Here is a 14,040-nt window from a genome sequence, read left to right on the forward strand (position 1 = left end):
TCTTGCCCCCCAAAAATAATCAGATGTGTGGCAAACTATGATGCAGGATGGGATACTGCAAAAAGGGTACTGGCCAGATTTTGGCCACTTCTTACCCAAGATCGCCATCTAAGAGATGTAGTCCCCTCACGGGTCTCTATAACTGCTAAAAGAGGAAAAAATCTAAAAGACCTGTTGGTGCCGAGTCACTTTTCCAAACCTAGTAGCAACAAAAAGAGCTGGATCAATGTGCAAGGGACCTATCAATGTGGACGCTGTGTAGCATGTCGCTACATAGGCAGAGATTCGAAAGTTGTAACCGACTCCTCTGGTACACTGAAGTTCCCTATTAAACAGTTTTTTAACTGTAATTCTACAGGCGTCGTGTACCTCCTTACCTGCAAATGCGGACTAAAATATGTCGGCAAGACAATACGCCCCTTAAAAAGACGCATAATGGAGCACATCCACTCGGTCACCTCTGAAAGAGACACTCCAGTTGCGAGGCATGCTAGGTTACATCATAGCGATACACCAAGATGCTTTAAGTTTGTCGTTGTTGAAAAAGTACAGTTGGGAAAAAGGGGTGGTGATTTGGATCTTATTTTAAAAAGAAGAGAATGTCTATGGATTCATAAACTGGACACTCTTTTTCCAAATGGCCTAAATGAAGGCTTCACCTTCACCCCCTTTATTGAATCCTAGATTACATTTTAATCCTATGAGTATGTATCTGTGAGATATATGCTGTTTCCATTATATACCTTCACATATTACATCCTAGGCGTGAACGTATGAGGACAGCCATCTATGAAGAGACCTGATAAGTCTTTTTTATATATATACCCACTAACCAGTTCATTTAGTGGTATCTGTCCACCTATGAATTACTGGAGCCAGACTAGTGTATACATCTAACTCTATATTCTAGCACCCAATGCACAGTCCTTTTATGAATTTCAATACTTAATTGTGAAGACACTGGAAGAAATGGACCTACATGGGACAAATATGCTAGATATGAGTGTCCCTAAAGCTATATATAATATTAATACCTTTACACAAGTAGAACTGTATTTGCTACTCGTTATAAGCTCTTTAACTTCGAATCCTCTGAGGGGCTGGAGAGCATTGGCTTAACAGGTATTAGTATGCAACCTAAGAGCTTTAAAGTTGCCTATGGCAACGAAATATTGATTTATGTATACATCTAACTCTGCACTCTAGCACCCGATGTATAGTCCTTCCATGAAATTTAAATACTTTATTGTGAATACACTGAAAGAAATGGACTTACATTGGGTAAAGATGCTGGATATGAATGTGCTTGAAGTTATACACAATACCAATAACTTCGTACAAGCAGTAATGTATGGGCTACTTGTCATAAAACTCTGTAATTCTGAATCCTCTGAGAGTCTTAATAGGGATCTAAACGCAACCCATAACGTTAAAGTTGCCAATGGCAACGGAAAAAAATGCACTCTCTAGGGTTTCGGCATTGGGCCCCGCCCACTCTCTGATAGGCTTCTGACAATATGATGGACAGAGACAACCTCAAATGGCATTGATGGGGGCGGTGCCAAAGGCAACCGGGAAAGGGGGGGAAAAAACGCTCTCTCTGGAATTTCGGCACTAAGCCCCGCCCATTTTCTGACTGGCTTCCAGTAATATGATGGACAGTGACAACACCCCATCGCAGTGATGGGGGACGTGCAAACGGATACGCCCCCTATCCACGATCGGATTGGTTTTAGAACTGAACAGGAGGTATAAAGACACGTTCAGGTAAGCGTCCTCATTGATAGCCTTTGAGAAAGGCGCTAGTTTAAGCGCCGAAACGCGTTAGGCAGAGGATGGGTTTTTAACTCACTTCACTTTATTTTTTTTACACTTTAATCGGGGTGTGTGTATCTATGGGGAATTCTTAGTTGGAATGGTATTGTGTTCAGTGTAAGCTAGGAAGGAGACCGACCTGCACTTAGGTACCTTAGTAAGAGTAAGGATTACTAGGAGGTGATTCTGGGATATGCAGTCTAAAAGCATAGCTGACTTACATAGAGAAGTGCAGCAGAGAGACTTCTGATTTACTGACATATACCTATATACCTTATCCTGTTTCTCTTTGGACTGGGTGACCTATGGGACTCTAAGTTGCTTATATACCTTCTAAAGGCAGTTAACCCCTGGGGGTTTTTTCTCTATGCTCTATAACTCCATATAGGACATTTCTACTTTAGGTTGTATTACCTTTAGCAGTACTTCTGGTTATTAGCAACATACCTTGGCTGTCTCCCTTTTCTGTTTGGGGTCCCTTCCTAGTATAATACCCTCTTTCCTGTCCCCATAGGTGGGAGTTATAATCTTTCTTTCTTTGTTGATGTCTAGTATGTATTAATAAAATTATGGCTTTTTAACAGTATCAGTTCACACTGAGATATCCTACTTGGGTACCCTGGACTTTTTGTCCTAGGGTTCCCTCCTTTCTCCTTTTTTGTCAGTTCATATATTTAGGGTTACCCCCTATTATAGGATATTCTCAGGACACACTACACTGTTCCTGTTCTACAGGTTCCTTTTTTCTGTTTTAGCCACCATTATTTTCCAGCACTGCCTTAACCCTCGTGGGCATGGAGTTCACCAGAGCTTCACAGGTTGCAACTGGAGTCTTCTTCCACTCCTCCATGATGACATCACAGAGCTGGTGGATGTTAGAAACCATGCACTCCCCAACCTTCCATTTGAGGATGCCCCACAAATACTCAATAGGGTTTAGGTCTGGACATAATTGGCCAGTTCATCACCTTTACCTTCAGCTTCTTTAGCAAGGCAGTGGTCATCTTGGAGGTGTGTTTGGGGACGTTATCATGTAAGAATACTGCCATGCCAGTCTCTGAAGGGAGGGGACTGGTTACAACTACATGTCTGTTCGTCCACCCATTGTAAAGCGCTGTGGAATTTGATGGCGCTATATAAATAACATAATACTAATAATAACCAAATAAGTTTATCTTGGTCTCATCGGACCACAGGACATGGTTCCAGTAATCCATGTCCTTAGTCTGCTTGTCTTCAGCAAACTGTTTGGGGGGCTTTCTTGTGCATTATCTTTAGAAGAGGCTTCCTTCTGGGATGACAGCCATGCAGACCAATTTGATGCAGTGTGCAGCATATGGTCTAAACACTGACAGACTGACTCCCCACCCCTTTAACCTCTGTAGCAATACTGGCAGCACTCATACGTCTATTTCCCAAACACAACCTCTGGATATGACGCTGTGACAAACTCCCCTTCCCACGTGAGTTTGCCTCGAGCTCCTGGAGGAGCTTGCTTGACAGCCTCCTGCCCAGACTATGGGCCATGCAGGGAAACCTGTAAATGACTACCAAAGTTGACCGACCGTTAGCACTGATTTCATGGAACTGTTTTGGGCATGGGACATGCGTGCAGTCGGTCAAAACTATGACTTCCAGGAAATTCCTGAATCCCTGAACCGATCTGGGTGATTTTTGGATATGTTGGTCACCCAGATCGGGGCTATTAGGGGATGTAACTTTTGTGGGGTTTTCATGGGTTTTGGGGGGAGTTTCAAAGTACTGTTAAAAAGTAGGTTTTTTGTTTTTTGCTTGGAGATAATTCAATTAGCTTAGTATAGTTCCTGATTCAATTATCTCTCAGGCACAGTGAAGGGATTATCATATTTGTGTATGGGAGTGTCCTGGACCTGAGAGCCAATTTCATTGTGTGTTTTTTTTTTTTTTTTTTTTTTTACTGTAGTCTACTCTCAGGTCCAAGGGGGAGTGGGGACCTGCATATAAGGCCTGTTGTGGCTACCAATAAGTGAGTTCCTGCCTACACTGCTATACCTGCTATACTCTCGTGGAGGAGAGGTCTTCTCACTGGGAGCTGGATTCAGGAGTTTGGTCCAGGGTGAGAAGGGACGGTGAGACCCCAGCTGAGCTAAGGGGCAACGGTGCTTATGGTGTCCGGTGCAGTGCTTATGGTACACAGTGACAGCTAGGAAGCAGCGATTGGCGGAAGCACCCAGTCGTGGTGCCAGGTGGTCCGTCACAGATGCTGAGCATGTGCACTCGACTTCTTTGGTCGACCATGGCGAGGCCTGTTCTGAGTGGAACTTGTCCTGTGAACCCGCTGTATGGTCTTGCTGCAGCTCAGCTTCAGGGTCTTGGCAATCTTCAGATAGCCCAGGCCATCTTTATGTAGAGCAGCAATTCTTTTTTTCAGATCCTCAGAGAGTTATTTGCAATGAGGTGCCATGTTGAACTTCCAGTGACCAGTATAAGAGAGTATGAGAGCGATAACACCAAATTTAACACACCTGCTCCCCATTCACACCCAAGACCTTGTAACACTAACAAGTCACATGACACCATGGAGGGAAAATGGCTAATTGGGCCCAATTTGGATATTTCCACTTAGGGGTGTACTCACTTTTGTTGCCAACGATTTAGACATTAATGGATGTGTGTTGAATTATTTGAGGGGACAGCAAATTTACACTGTTGTACAGGCTGTACACTTACTACTTTACATTGTAGCAGAGTGCCATTTCTTCAGTGTTGTCACATGAGAAGATATAATAAAATATTTACAAAAATGTGAGGGGTGTACTCACTTTTGTGAGATACTGTATATATGTAAGTGTATATCTATCGATTTCCATGGAGACTGAACCAGTTCTAGCATTTTATAAAAGCTCTCTGTATTTTGTAACTTGGTGTAATATCCTCCCGCAGTCTGGTAAGAGTGACCTGTTCTATTCCAGTTGGTGTTACATTCTCTATAACGCTGCTTTGATACATGTCCCCTATCTCCACTCCTCTATTTGGGAAGCACTGTGATAGTTCCCCTAGCAGAACGTTCCTTCTTTTCTGACACTCTCATGGCGGCTTCATCGCCGGCACATTGCAGAGAGAACGGAGGGGCACAAACTGTCATATTAGTGTTACTCTCTCCATAATTAGTGCTTCATTCTGCTATTCTGACATTCAGTCGTGTCAGAGTTATAGCTTAGAGAGCTCCTGTGCTATACTGTATGGGGCAGTCCGCAGTTAGCCATGGCCCATGTCTCAGAAGACCCATTTCAGGGAGGACCGTGGACCCTCGTATATCCAGACAATCCCACCCACAAGAGGGATCAAGATCACAAATATTCTCTCTGGAAGATTGTCTGGGGTTGCTGTATGTCTCGTGCAGAGGGAGTAGATCTGGCTGCCCTTGTAGGTTGGATCAGTCTGATATATGACTACCTAAGGTGCTCTCTGTAATGGTACAAATGATGTATGAGACCTGAATGTGGACCCACCAAAGAACAAGCTAACTGAGCTCCGGTCAATTCTTATTGTTCTCATAAACTCTTGTTTATGGCTTATAATTTAATTCTAACTCCAATCATCGTAACAACTATAGCCCTGTGTAATGGTAATGATGCTAGGAGTAGCCTGGGCCAGTTCACCAGTAATGGGCAAACCGTTTTGCAATGATTTGCCCTCTTACCAGGGTTCTGCCAGGCGCAGAGCTTCAGAAGCCGGACGCCAATACCACTAGTCATTCAGTGACTGAGAATCTCAACTGAGCTCTCTCAGCCAAAGAATGGCCCTCTGTGCGTGGAATATGCACAGAATTCACATTATCTGGCACAGAACTCTCATCCCAGACTGGCTAATGACACTCGTCTAAATATCTCTGTATGTAAAGACTCCAAGCACCATGACCACTTCAAATCACTGAACCGGTCATGGTGCTTGGAGGAACCCTTTAACATTTAGATTTCGATAGATAGATTGTTTCCTAAGTTCATATTTTCTGAAAGGTAGCTCCCCTTTTAAATATTTCCAGACACCTGTTATGAGTCTCTCCTAACCCCCGTACCACCTTGTGTGTCTAACCATACAGGAGGACTGCCTCCTACTCATAATCCACTACTGTCTGATAGCAGAATATATCTGGAATGTCAGCCGGTCTTAATGTTCCCATTATTTATAATGACAATGCTGAGCATATCCCATAAACTCAGTAGGTGTGTCTAGTTCAGCACTTGGCAGTAGTTTCATTCAGTAAAAGTCAAACTGTTTCTTGAGCTACGTTCTCCAGTCATGTTTTTAAATGGATGGAGCTAGTGGTGGCCACTGGTGTAAAAATAACAAATGTACTCCCCGTGAAATCTGTAAAAGACGTCAGATGTCGGGGATAGTACTATAACCGGGGCAGCTTGTCACTGCTTTTCTCTAAATATTGTAGATTTAAGAATCAGAAAAACAAAAGCACAGAAAGAGTAGCTTCTCAAACGAAATATCTGGAAGGTCACGGGTTATTATAATACATGAAGTGTCTGTTTTAATAAAAGGTTATGTATTGTGTAGTTTTTCTAACCTTGAACATTGAACATACTATCTGTCAACATTGTGATTTCTTTCTTTTTAATTTTCAGAGTCTCCAGAGACTCACGACTCTCTCCAAACTGTCAGTGGCTCATCAGCTAGTGATAGTTTCTCCACTGTTGACCTGAACTCTTCTTCAAGTGACATCTCATTGGAAAGTACTGGTGGGTCATAGCAGTAATTACTGTTGCTTTTTCATTTTACAATCAGGTGGATATTTTAGAGACTTTAAAAGAGGAAATCATATCTTTGTGATCAGTTATTGCACATATTTTGAATATGAGATTGTAGACTTTATTGGGCATCAGATCACCCACATTATATAGCGTGAAAACATGGAGATTTAAGTAAATGGTGCCGTGGAAGGCTGTGCCTTGTTAGTTTTACAGAAATATAAATGGGTCCCATGCACATTTAACAAATAAATGACCACTATAGGCACCTATACCACTTCAGCTTAATGAAGTGGTCTGGGTGCCAGGTCCCTCTAGTTTTAACCCTGTAGCTGAAAACATAGCAGTTTCAGAGAAGCTATGTTTCACTGAGGGCTAATCCAGCCTCTAGTGGCTGTCTCCCTGGCATGTACATGGCGCCTTCCTATGGTGTCATCAAGCACGGGGGACTTCTAGCAGCTGGGATTTTTGTTGTTTACTCTGTATTTATATTTTATTTCAGTGTTTATACTCCTTGATTTAAAGCTGCTCTCTGGGTCTGCGTTATCTATAACGGCATTACCTACTCTACTTAATGTAACTGCCTTATTTATTGATTGAGTGATACTGTCTGCTGACATTTCCAAATGTTGTATTTATTTTGCTACTAATTCCCGGGATGTCCAGAGATCTCAGATGCTCCTACAAGTGACACCAGCTCCCAGGCAGACAACGTGAAGCTGAGTGCTTTGCAGAAAAAGCTGGACATTGAGCGGAAGGTGAAGCAGGGAGCAGAGAATCTGATCATCGCATATTCCAATGATCCTCTCAAAGTAAGTCTGATACATTGAAACTGAGTTTAATAACAAATAATATTTTTTAAAATTGTTGATGGGGGAGGGGCAACACCCAAATCGCTCTTACACCTTTTACATGACATGCCTTTTACACCCTCACAGGGAGGTGATACAAATTACCAACTAGATTTCCCGAGATCTCTCACATTGAAATAGTTGAAGGCATGTGCTTTTCTTAATCACCCATGAAGCACTTTTCTAAATTCTAAGTAGAAAGGATGCATGTTTTTTATTGTTTTATTTAGGATTTCTTCCATAATGCGTGTCTATAATTCAGTCTGCCTGCAAGGAAGCACTATAGTGTGCCTAGTGCCCTTCCCCCAGATGCAAGCATTCCGCTGCTGTATTTTGAGCCATTAAGGCTCTCGTATACTGAAAGGGAAACAAAGTGAACTGGATTTATGTTATATGTTATGTATAAGGACTGCCTGGAACTGACATCATATTTTAATATCTGGGTGAAAATCATTGTTTGAGATCAATGAGAATCACACAGAGTCCACATGTATCCTGGGTAGTTAGAGTTTATTTCTTGGAATGAGGTTAATTAGTCCTATATCTCTCCATCCAGTTTAATCAGCTATTCTTATTACTGTTACAGAATGCCCACCATATTGCTGCTGTCCAGGAAAAACTTAAAGACAGCGAGAATAAAATAGCCAGGTTGCGCAGTCAAATCCAGTCTCTTATCAAAGGTAAACGTTCAGTCCTCGTATGCAGTTTGAAAGAATATTAATGGGTAACAATGAACATGTATTTTATATTTTTGTGAGTTTTAGTTGTTAGAGTTTGACTGTGTGTCTGGGCACCATAACCACTACAGGTCAGTATTGTTACGGTGCCAGTAGTGCCCTGGTGGCTGCTTTGTAAGGAGTCAAACTGTATTAGAATGGCCCTGCAGGGCTTGCTCCGGGCTCAGATCAGGAGAGCTAAGATAAGTTCCTGTTTAGGAGCGTCCGGGCTCTCTGTCACTAGTAGTGGACACAGGGAGCGGCACCTGATGTCTAATAATGGGGTGCCAGGGCAGGACTTGTACCATAACCACATCAAGCTTTAACTCTCTTACAAGGAGGTACAAGAGATCTGTACGTATACCATAAATGTCTACACTCCAAGGTTTTATGAGGAAATGTACAGCTGTATCTTCCAATTGCTTTGTCTTTGCATTTCCTCTTAGAAGTGGGAGGTAAAGGGAGTAATTTTTATTTTATAAATTAAATATCATAAAGTCTAGGCTTGGATATAGTGGTGTTTGCTTGATTCTCTGTTGCATTGAGTTTAGAATTATGGAAGTATTATTAATCACCGTGTATAATATACATTACTTACATTATGTCTCAATCTTTACAGAAGAACCATCGTTACCAGCTCCGGAGACGGACATTAGTACTGCTGCTCCTTCGATGTTGGTGACGGACACACAAGAGCCAGAGCCGGCTGGGTATTCACTTTACATCTTTCTCATCAATGTTGTTAGGACCTGAATCCATCTCAGTTTACACCACCATAACTGCTGATTATCTATGAGTCTGTTGTGGGGGTTAAATAATGTCCTGAATATAGCAGCATCATTGCCTAAGATATAATGAGTATAGTGATATGACAACTAGATAAATTATTCTTTTCTTCCTTCTGATAGCGATTTTCAAATCTTCTCTATGCAACCAGTTGTCCTACCGGATGTGGAACCTGACTTAGACGCTCCTCCTGCTCCAAGTCAGACATTTTTATATAGCATTCTGCGTGAGATTTCGATTTATATTGAGTTCCCGGATTTCCTGGCTCAGGTAAAGCTCTCAGATGTGCTGGTTGTTCTTTACCTCTAAACTTCATCAAAAAATGAGCACTCTGTGTACAATAACCAGTATAGCACAGTAATGTAGTTATAGTGCAATGATTCTGTGGATATGAGCCCACTTATTTGTTTGTTAAACCATTTAGGAGCTTTTTGACAAATAAGGGCTTGGCTGATCCATGTGTCCCCTATGCCAACGTTGATGGTTGAACTCGGGCTAAATCTGGTTCTTGTAGGTCTTGTAACTCCCTGTCAATCATTAATATAACCTCTGATAGAGAAAACAGAGAGTAGACATTAGACAATGCTTCTATTTCTCCTCCTTTGCCATTTCCTAAATCATTAACGGTAAACAGAGAATCTCAGGGGAAATGCTTTTAGTGTGTTATTCAGTGGTATACATTGCAGATAGGTAACACAAGAAATCATTTTATCATGTATGGTTTTCCTTTCTAGGATTTTGGAGAAGGCCACGAACATACCAGCGATGGCAAAGAAATGGTTACAAACCCAACAACAGACGTGCAGTATGATTACTTACCTGTGTTACAGGAGCCTTTTATTCTAAGTCTTTTTTATTGTGGGGGTGTTTAGGACAATTTCAATAATTTCTGAACATTTTCCTTTCTTGGCAGTATTCGTCCCCGGATTCCTCTCACCATGGAGGACTTCAAGCTCCGCTCTGTGCTGGGTAGAGGGACCTTCGGGAAAGTAAGTTTAAGGTGGAATTCTAATTCTAGTTTGATATATAACGGATGTCTTAACAGATGCAGCACAACAATTTGTTCATTTTAATTTCAGGTTCTGCTGGCTAAATACAAGGACACAGGCAACATGTATGCCTTGAAAGTAATTAGAAAAGGAAACATAGAATCATCATCAATACTCGATTGGTCAGTAAATGAAGAACAATTAATGGTTTTTGGAAAGAAAAGGTCATGTTTTCTGTCTTTTGTTTGTCAATTGGTTTTGGAGATGGGGGAAAAATTACTTTTATCTTTTATTTTTCCTTTCCAGCCTTCTGATTGAGAAGCGGGTATTTCAAGCTGTGACCATCAGGCGTCACCCATTTCTTATTAACATGTTTGGAAGTTTCCACACTCAAGATCACGCAGTTTTTGTGATGGAATATGCTGCTGGGGGCGACCTAAAGACACACCTCAAACGAGGTCCATTTCCAGAACCCAGAGCTGTGTGAGTATAAGCTGCAGGTCTAATCCAATGTTCTGCAGGAGGGCTACAAATTCCATAAATGCTAGTTATTTATACCTGTTTATGCCAGGGATATAACAGGGAGAGCAAAAACAATACTCATTACATTAAAACAGTAACAACATATTTCAAACAGAATTTGACAAACTCTTTATAAAAGACCGATACGGTTTCAAATAGTAGAGTAAGAAGCAATCAAATATAACTGAGGAAGAGGACAGATAGCTAGCTCTGTGGGTTTTAGATTGAGTATAAACATGATTAGCCATTAACAAACATATTAAAAATGACTTATTACTGTATACCATGATGCATATCCCATGGGCTGCTGTATATCTGCCTGCTGTATGTGTCCAATGCTGTATCAGTGCGGTTACATACACCGCTGTGTGCACCAACTATAGCTTACGGTCTTGGAAGCATCGGCATTGGTGAATAGAACCAGCTTTGAATAGTAAACGACCATCACTATTGTATAAGCTGACAAATAACCAGCCACCAGCAGTGAGAGAGAATAAGGAAACCCGGGATTTAATGCAATATGTCAGAACACGGAGTGACTTGGAATATACGGAATTAAACCAGTTAATAATAAAACACTTCATCTTCTAGAAAGTAACAGATTTATTAATTATTCCCAGATTTTATTCTGCTTGTGTCGTCCTGGGACTGGAGTTTTTACACCAACAGAAGATCATCCACCGGTAAGATTATAGAAAAAGACTACGCATGGAGTGTCCGTGATATTTGTGTTATTGTATTTAACCCTGTTTGTTTATAGTAAGTTATTCACGTTAACAATTTAAAAATCCTAAAGCGTGAAACCTAAGTGCCTCTAGTGTTATGTAAAATGAATAAAACATAATTTTCTGCATTTTAATCTAGAGACCTGAAATTAGACAATATTGTTCTAGACGAAAAAGGGTTCGCAAAGATCACAGACTTTGGTCTTTGCAAAGAAGGTAAATATAATTTTATAATTAAAACATACATTTTGATAAAGGTATTCTCACTCAGTAAGGTCAAAATGTCCCGGGAATGTCAGAGCTTGCTTTCATTTAAACAACCTTTTAATATATAAAATGATGTGTATGAAATGTGTGCTTCATTCCAAAAGGAACGGTAAAAGTATTTATTTTTAATTTAAAGTGTCCATGGGGTCTTTCAGGTTATGCGGCCCCCCTTTTAAGCTAAAATGTTTTTACTCAGTCTCTATCCAGGGCTGAGTAGGCAGTGTCGGATGCACACTCACATTACACACAGCCAGCACACACCACATACAGATCACACACAGCCAGCACACACACTGGGGAGGAACAGAAGGAGATATTACTGGGAGGGCAGAGGGTGAGACGCTATGCATAGGGCTCCAGGTAGGCAAACCCCCAATTATTCTAATTGAAATTATTAAAGGAGATTGGGCTACTGCTTTAGTCCTTTATATTTTCACACCCCTGTGGTTACCGACATGGAGAACCGTGTCTGACAGCATCCCATAAACTCCTGCTGGGTAAAGGTTTATGGAGTGAATTCAAGCTCCACTGAATAACAATCTCAGCAATATCTATTCACTATTATTCTTATAGAAACACTAGATCCGATACAGAAACATGTCACCAGTTATCAGCCGTGATTTAACCCGTCAGCATGTTCAATTAAGATTACAGATCAGTCTAATTTGCTAAAACTGAATATCTATCTTCAACTTATACCCAATTCTATTTTCCTTATTTCCGAGGAATCGGATACGGAGACACAATTGGGTCCCCTTGGGGAACACCGCTTTACGCAGCTCCTGAAGTCTTAATGGGCAAGCCGTACACAAGAGCTGTAGACTGGTGGAGCGCTGGAGTGGTCAGTTATGCAATGCTGTCTGGAAAGGTAAGAGCAGTCTTTCAATAGGAATTTGTAAGCAGATTTCTTTTCTGCAAATCCAAAGAGACTCTACCAATTTAAAGAAGCACTCCACACACCTAAAGCACTGTAGCTTGCTGAAATGCTTTATTTACGCAGTGTCCATTTTCATTTTATAAAACGTGCAGATTTCAATGTAAATTAACCTTGTTACACAGCTCTGCTGTCAATCATACAAATGGTCCTGTTACTTCCTGGGTTGTTTAGCTCAGGGGAGATACACTCAAGAGGCAGCATGTGCCCAGAGCACCTGCCTTGCAAAGACTTCTCATTGAGCTGCATTGGGAGGTCTGTGATTGGACAGTCACAGAACGTCTGGGCGGGGTTGGAAGAGGAGGGCTTGTAAAGGCTGCAGTTAAGAGATCTGTAGCTTTTTTTTGGTATTACAATATTAATATTACATCCCAACATTCCCCTGCATATTAACCCTTTCCCTTCCCAAAATTGATCCCCCGAGAGATGCATTCCTAGTTGTTATAACCCCCTCTCAATCAACCCCTGACCCCTGGTTCCCCAAGAAACATTTGTCTACCAAACACCTCCCACTCCGTGATTTGCTCCTACCATTCCCTGATAGTGAAATAAATCTCTTTCCAATGAATTAGCTCTATCTTATGCCCCTGGTCCCTGGTTACTTAGTCCTTTGCTGACTGTTTGATAGCTGTGTGTACATAGTGTGTAACCCTCTGTATACTGCTCCCTGGCTAATACCTGTACGGTAAAAGAATGCCCAGTAGTTTTGGCCCTAATACATAAAACAAGCTCAATACTTACTTGTCGAAGTCTTCCTTATTGATTGTTTTTATGTCTCTGCCAAAAAGGAAATAAAGCCATCATAGCCCATTATACCCGAACAAAATACAAAAATCAATACACCATATTAAAAGTAAATAAAAACACCAGGAGAGATAAAATATAATATAGACCTTCCAGCCCTTTGTCAAAATGGAGATTCTCTGCTGGTGTGCAAATCATTCAGCTTATTGAAAATTCCAGCCAATCACAGAGCATCCCCTGATGATGTATATAACAGAGTTCAGTTCTCTTGTACATTTCGTACATTCGTGCACTCGCACCACACACCTTTCATGCATACTTATTGAAACATTGTACCATCTGTACTACTAACATTATAAAAACCTTAAACTATTCCATTATTGCTCAGCTGTTGATTCCTGTAGTTTACAACTTTACAAACTGAAATCGAGTTTTTAATTTTTTTTTATTTATTCTGTAGTTCCCCTTCGACAGCCTTGATATAGACATACTGACTGCGAGTATCATCAAAGGAACATTTCTATACCCAGAATCTATATCAAGAAATGCTACTTCGTTAATAAGACAGGTTAGTCGCCCCACACATGTTTCGTGTTTAATAAATGTAATAGATTATATGAGCCATGATCAAACCGTCCACTGACCATCGATGAGGGAAACTGATCCTGGCGAGCTGCCGTAGGATGAATGAATTCTAAGTTCTTGGAGGTTTCAGGATTAGACCCTCTGCATGGAGCCGTGCGTCTAATAAGTACAGTAATAATTTATGACATCACATCACAACATATTGCACCATTACTTTATATGAATGGTCTGACACAAGTAAGATAGTGATATAAAGTGTGTAGAAAAGAATGGAGGTTCAGATGATCTTTGGAAGAGGGAATGTATCAGTTTTCTTACTTACTGGTCATACACATATCTCAATACCTTAAATTGGATGTAACTATCT

At 41.0% G+C, this 14,040-nt stretch overlaps 1 protein-coding gene across 1 annotated transcript in view; it reads left to right on the forward strand.

Moving 5' to 3' along the window:
• LOC134601882 (serine/threonine-protein kinase N2-like) overlaps positions 1-14,040 on the forward strand; it is a 28,595-nt gene that overhangs the window by 8,512 nt on the left and 6,043 nt on the right. The window contains exons 7-19 of the mRNA XM_063446386.1: positions 6,432-6,545; positions 7,221-7,366; positions 7,992-8,085; positions 8,741-8,831; positions 9,030-9,177; positions 9,642-9,712; positions 9,821-9,896; positions 9,987-10,120; positions 10,203-10,379; positions 11,039-11,101; positions 11,283-11,359; positions 12,136-12,278; positions 13,549-13,656. Coding sequence (XP_063302456.1) covers positions 6,432-6,545; positions 7,221-7,366; positions 7,992-8,085; positions 8,741-8,831; positions 9,030-9,177; positions 9,642-9,712; positions 9,821-9,896; positions 9,987-10,120; positions 10,203-10,379; positions 11,039-11,101; positions 11,283-11,359; positions 12,136-12,278; positions 13,549-13,656 — 1,442 coding nt within the window. The remainder of the gene's footprint in view (positions 1-6,431; positions 6,546-7,220; positions 7,367-7,991; positions 8,086-8,740; positions 8,832-9,029; positions 9,178-9,641; positions 9,713-9,820; positions 9,897-9,986; positions 10,121-10,202; positions 10,380-11,038; positions 11,102-11,282; positions 11,360-12,135; positions 12,279-13,548; positions 13,657-14,040) is intronic.

This window comes from Pelobates fuscus, chromosome 3 (assembly GCF_036172605.1).
Source record: "Pelobates fuscus isolate aPelFus1 chromosome 3, aPelFus1.pri, whole genome shotgun sequence".
Classification (NCBI taxonomy): domain Eukaryota; kingdom Metazoa; phylum Chordata; class Amphibia; order Anura; family Pelobatidae; genus Pelobates; species Pelobates fuscus.